Source organism: Impatiens glandulifera, chromosome 6 (genome assembly GCF_907164915.1).
Source record: "Impatiens glandulifera chromosome 6, dImpGla2.1, whole genome shotgun sequence".
NCBI classification, from domain to species: domain Eukaryota; kingdom Viridiplantae; phylum Streptophyta; class Magnoliopsida; order Ericales; family Balsaminaceae; genus Impatiens; species Impatiens glandulifera.
Window position 1 is genome coordinate 5,847,545 of NC_061867.1, and position 5,965 is coordinate 5,853,509.

The 5,965-nt window shown below is 26.9% G+C and overlaps 1 protein-coding gene across 1 annotated transcript; it reads right to left on the reverse strand.

The window, feature by feature from the left end:
• Nucleotides 1-3,671: 3,671 nt before the first annotated feature.
• LOC124943012 (basic leucine zipper 9-like) lies at nt 3,672-5,703 on the reverse strand. Its single transcript, XM_047483580.1, has 6 exons — nt 5,497-5,703; nt 4,697-4,769; nt 4,494-4,626; nt 4,335-4,410; nt 4,143-4,268; nt 3,672-4,082 (listed from the first exon to the last, which is right to left on the reverse strand). The coding sequence occupies exons 1-6, from the start codon at nt 5,701-5,703 to the stop codon at nt 3,846-3,848; spliced, it is 852 nt and encodes a 283-aa protein (XP_047339536.1). The 3' UTR covers nt 3,672-3,845.
• Between the last annotated feature and the right edge of the window lie 262 nt (nt 5,704-5,965).

The following is a 5,965-nucleotide window of genomic DNA, read 5'->3' on the forward strand; positions in this document are numbered from 1 at the left end:
TTTAAGTATTTAATTACAAGATAATTTAATTTATCAGAAAAAAATGATTTATACAAACCATTTTGATAAGAAAAAAAAATCAAACTTATTTAATTAATTCATTAACCACAAATATCTCAACCTTATTGTGAAATCGTATAAGAAAAACAATAATCATGTCAAAATTTAAAATTTAATAAAAAAGTTTTACTAAAACAAAATTCAAAACAACACCACTATCCGTGAACACAAAAATTCAACTTCACATCAACTACTCTTTTTCTTTTATCAATGAAAAAAAAAATGTGTGCCACTATCACTTATATGAATCGAAACAACTTTATATAAATTTTGATAAATTATAGATCAAACCGAATTAGAGATAAATAAAAAAATCACATGGTTCAATAAATTCCTTACAATTAATTGGAATTATGTCATCAACCATTACATTTCCAAGCTTTTGCTTAAGAGTTTCTCAGCCACATTTTAATTAACTTTATTGGTAGATTATCAATTAATTATCTAATTAAGAAATCTCTAACTTTACTAAAAAATACAACAAATAGTTAGGTAATTCTTATTAATTCAATATGACGTAATTATTCATATATGGAAACTGTTAATTTACAATATGTGACATTAATCTATTTAAAGTGAAATTAGAAGAAAAAATTTATTTATTTTTCTAACATTGTAACTCACATATTCACGTCTTCTAAAACAAATGTTGGAGAGTTCTCGAGAATATAAACTCTTGACATATTTTACACAAAAAAAAAAAAATCCACTATATAACTAATAAAAATAATTAATACAAGTTCCTCCTCCACTTAAATAACGTGTAAATGAAGTAATCACATTACCATACTAATTAACCCAGCAATGTATATTAAAAAAATGACGACTCCTCCCATAATCAAAAGACAAAATTATAATTTATTATAATATAAAACTATAATATAGTTCATTAATTAATCTCATAAGTGTATTATGCACAATTTTCATATTTAAATATGATGACATAGAGGTGTTAAGATTTGGTGAATATAATTTAAAATAAATTTTAATTGAAATATATAAATATTAACTAAACTGAAAGAAAAATAGATATTTAATGTTGTGGACTATAAAAAAAATAAAAAAATTGAGTAATATATATATATATATATATATATATATATATATATGATAAAATAATTTATTAGAAAAATGTTATCTTGTTTGAGGGATTTCCATTATCTTTCACCAACCATATTTCTTTTTCTTTTTATAGTCAATTTAGAAAATGTTATTGATAAAGAACCTTCATTCAATGTGATGATAATTTATTATTTGCAACAACTCTAGGGCAAGTTTGGAAGTTATTTCAAACTTTATTCCTCAATTTGGAGGATTGAGAGAATTGACACGCCCTATTCTTCTTCCTTTAAATTTATTTTATCAATTTTTTTATTTATTTAAAAAGAACAATGATTAACCTTATTACTATTATATATATTATCTTTTATAATAACATAATAAACTAAATTAAGTATTATAATAAATTTAGTTTAAGTTGTTTGTTTTCCTTATTATATGATTATAGAAATGAGGTTAATAATGTGTTTTTATCCTAATATTTAAATAACTATTATTTATATTGTATTGTAGAACTTATTTCTAAAATAAAATATATAGATAGGAAGTCTGTGTTCTAACTCTGGTTTAACTATTCAAAAATTTAAGTGTTCAATGAATTCTTTATTCTCATCTTTCCCTTCCTTATTTTCTTGTTATTTTTCTATAAATTTATCATTTTTTTATATTTAGTTAGCTGGTTTTAAACGACACATTTATAATGTATTAATGTTTTAAAAAAGATTAAATGAAAACAAAGTGAATGAAGTATGGCGATGGTTTGATGTGTTTTTAGAAATGAGTGGTTATATGTAGGTTAATGATTATCGTAAGATCGATTTTAATAGATTTTTTTAATAAATTTAAATTCGTTAATATTATATCATATACAGACAAATTGAATGCATGAGATACTCGGTAAATTTAATCAATTGTTTTCGCGATCTAACCATATAATTTAGCCATTTACCTTCTAACATATATTAAACAAGTTAAATGATAGGAAAGTTAATTAAAACAAAATTTGCACATTCCACAAAATTGGTTTATCTAAGAAATTTATTTCTTTTAGAATCATTAATATATATTTCAATTGTGATTGAATTATTTCGGTTATTCAAACAGATCTTACATTTGACCATTGAATTAAAAAAAGTATTAGTATGAAATCATTTTACAATCAAATTCCATAAAGGTGCTCTGCTAAAAAATTATATCCGTATTCTCGTTTGATTCTGTTCCGATTTCACTCGAAAAAAACACATTAAATATATAACATTTCATATATATTTGTTTATTTCTTATATTTTATAAGATTTTTAATTTTACTTTTATATAATAATATAAATTTTCATATATTACAATATATAAAATATATAAAATATTAAAAAATTTGTTTATAATTTTATCATTTTTTTACTTTTAAATAAAATATGATACAATGTTGCCCGCGAAGATTTTCTGAAAACAAACGGACGGTATAATAGTAATAAAAAAATCTTTAGAATGTGTGAGAATGATAAACATATTCCCCGTTCCAATATCATGCCAATTACAACGCAATGTCATTTAAATTTTATCCCAAAAGTACACTTAAATCCACAATATCAATGCAATCAAACCAAATAATAGCATTCAATCACATTGAAATAAGCTCATAAAAACATAAACTTTAGCAAAAGCCAGACCCAAAAAGCCCATAGAAATACCAAAATTATATATCCGACAAATAACGTTTTTAGGCTTAGAATAGGATCTGTTAGTCTGATTAAGCGGGTTTGACGGTTAGTATACTCATCATAAGTGTAAGTTGACATGTATAAATCTCCCTTTACTTGTTTTTAAAATTGTTCTTGAAATGACATTTTTTATAGATTGAAAATTTTGAGTAGCTTGAGGTACCAGTTTTTTGGATCGAGTTTGGGTCGGTTCGGCTATTCAATACCCGGATATTTGCCACGCCTAACTACAACTGAGTGCTTGCTATTATCTCCCGATCTAATTTGCTCGATGAAGTTGCATTGATGTCCGAGCTTGGTAGTTGTGTAGTTTGGGAATTATTTAGTTTGAACTCAATCTCCACAATATATAATGTTCCTGAATTTGATCTTTGATTAATTTCTTTATTAATGTAAATTTTGTTTTACCTTCATTGGACTTTAATCTTGCTTTGTTTGCATAAATGTGTTACCATATCTAAAAAGAAAGGGATAATGTCAATTTAATAGGGACACTTTTAACCCTCACATGGTTGTTATAAATTGTGATGGAATTTCCTCATATGAATGTGATTTCTCTTGGCCCCAGTTTAACCACCCAATGTTGGTTCCCACCTTATGATGTTGTGATAAAAATCAATTTTGTTGTTGCTTTAGATAGTACAAAATAAATACAATTACATATTTTATAGTCTAAAATTAAAAGGGCTCACTTATTATATGGTTGGAATTGCGACTCATTACACTTAAACGACCCCCATTGTTCTTGAATCGATTGGCCTAAGAGGGGTATTGACTCTTTCTATTGTTCTTGATTCGATTGGAGTAGAATGATTAACTGATTTCTTCGTATTATAGCAAGTGATGATAATATTATTAGTTCAACCATCAATTAGCTACTTGTACAATTTTACATTACCTTATTATACATTGATATACTTGATAGTAGCAAACCAACACTAAACAAACAACATATAGCTAACACAATTATTGTTCATCATCATATTATTAATCCCCAATTTCAGACTGCTAATCCGAGTTTGTCGGGCGATGCATTTCCCACACGCAATTCTCTAATACCGAGCTAACACGATTATTGTTCATCATCATATTATTGTTCGAATTCCCATGGAGATTCTCAAGTCCAATCGATGAGTTTTGATGGTTAATATTGTGAAAAGGAGGTAAACTCAAGTGATTTTGAAGGAGATTTTTCAAGTTAGACGTCGGCATCGAGCCTCTAGCAACTGCGTCCGCGAGCTCCACCTTCACGAAAAAATAGTTATTTTCTATTCAACATATGGTTAATTTTAAGTACAATTTTACCTTTGCTCTTAAGGCTTCTACATCTGATTTAAGAATTCGGTAATTCGTGGTTGCATCTTTAAACTGTTGAGTAGCGTTGGAAAGTTGCTTATAAAGAGTAGAGTTTTCTTCTTTTAGTTCTTCTACCTAAAACAAATATATATTAATTAATCAATAAAACACATATTTAGGAATTTAGAGAAGATATTAAACCTGATGTTCGAGTTCGGACAATTGTGCTTGCTTTCTCCTCCTCGAGCGCCTTGCAGATTCTCGATTCGACATCTTCCTGAAAACATAAGTTTAATTTACGAAAAAAATGTTACAATTTTTTTTGTTAACGGTTTCTTATATAGAATCGAATTAAAACACCTTTTGAGGCGTCTCATGTTAGTTGGGTCGGTTTCATCGTATTGCCAACCGTCGAGCTCAGCCTCGTCTTCTTCTGATTGTTCCCTTGAGGAACCACTAGTAACTTTTATTGTTGTTGTTTTGTTTCCATTTCCTTTTAAGAAACATAAATTTTAATGAATTTTATATCCAAAACTATCAAATGAGTTTTTTCTTGATCATACCACATTCAGAAGACAAGGGGGAATCAACTGCAGCTGTGAAATCTTTGCTCCTTATATACCCATTTATCATCTCCTTCAATTAAATAAATGTGAATTTACATTAAAATATTTCTTTAATCACATGATTGTAAAAAAAAATAGAAGATATTATTGTATATGTTTCTAAAATAAACCAGTGATCTATTACCAATAACTTTACTAATTAAATCAATTTTATCAAATTAAAAAGTGGGTTAGTTTTATTATTAAATATTTTTTTATATTAGAGAAGATATAAATACTTTTTTTATTTATTTAAAAAATAGTAATATATAAGCTCAATTATTGGTTGGGCATAGTATTTTTATTTTCACATTTACATTAAAATGTTTTATTTAGATGTAAAATCCTTTCTTTAATAATGAAAAAAAAGAGAAATTTATTGTAAATATTTTCTAAAATAAATCAGTGATCTATTACCAACAAATTTACTAATTAAATCAAATTAAAAAGTGGGTTGATCTTATTATCAAATATTTTCATATTAGAGAAAGCATATTTTTTTTTTAGGAATGGAACAAAAATTGAAAAATTTAGAAAAAATAAAGTAAATTCGAGGATCTCTCTTATCAAGCATATAAAAGCTACATAATTGGTTGGGCATAATATTTTTTTTATTTTAATGTTTGATACATGAATTGAAAAAACAATAATAATTAGTTGAGGATCTTATAAATTTGAAGTCAAATAAAGAAAGAAAGAAACAAACAAGACTTTAATGTTCAATTATTGAATAAACGGGGTGAGAGAGAAAGACAAACCGATTTATCGAAGGGAAAAGCGAGATCGCCGGAAAAGACGCCGGCGGCGGGATCATCTTCCAAACCGTGGCTGAGAAATAGTACTTTAGCTCTCTGTTTCTCATCTTTACGATAAAGCTCGTCAAAAGCTAATTGCGATTCGCTGCGTTTTAATATCTCTCCGCCGAGAAACAGAGGATCTCCGATTTGACCTGATTTCTGATCCATTTCTGCCGGCGCCGGCGATAGAATATTTATTGTTCTTGCTTAGCTACTAAGATAGATGAAGAGAGAGAAAGGGAAAAAGGAGAGATGAAGCAGTTAGAAGTGTTGTTTATAGTGAAAAAGAAATGGAGAAAAAGTTAAAGGAGGTCTAGTTTGATTATGATTAAAAAAAATATTAAAACCACAACAATCAAAAAGTGATTAGTTTTCTTTCATTTGGTTGTTCCAATGGCGTTTTTTTTGCAATCAAACTAGGCCTTGATGA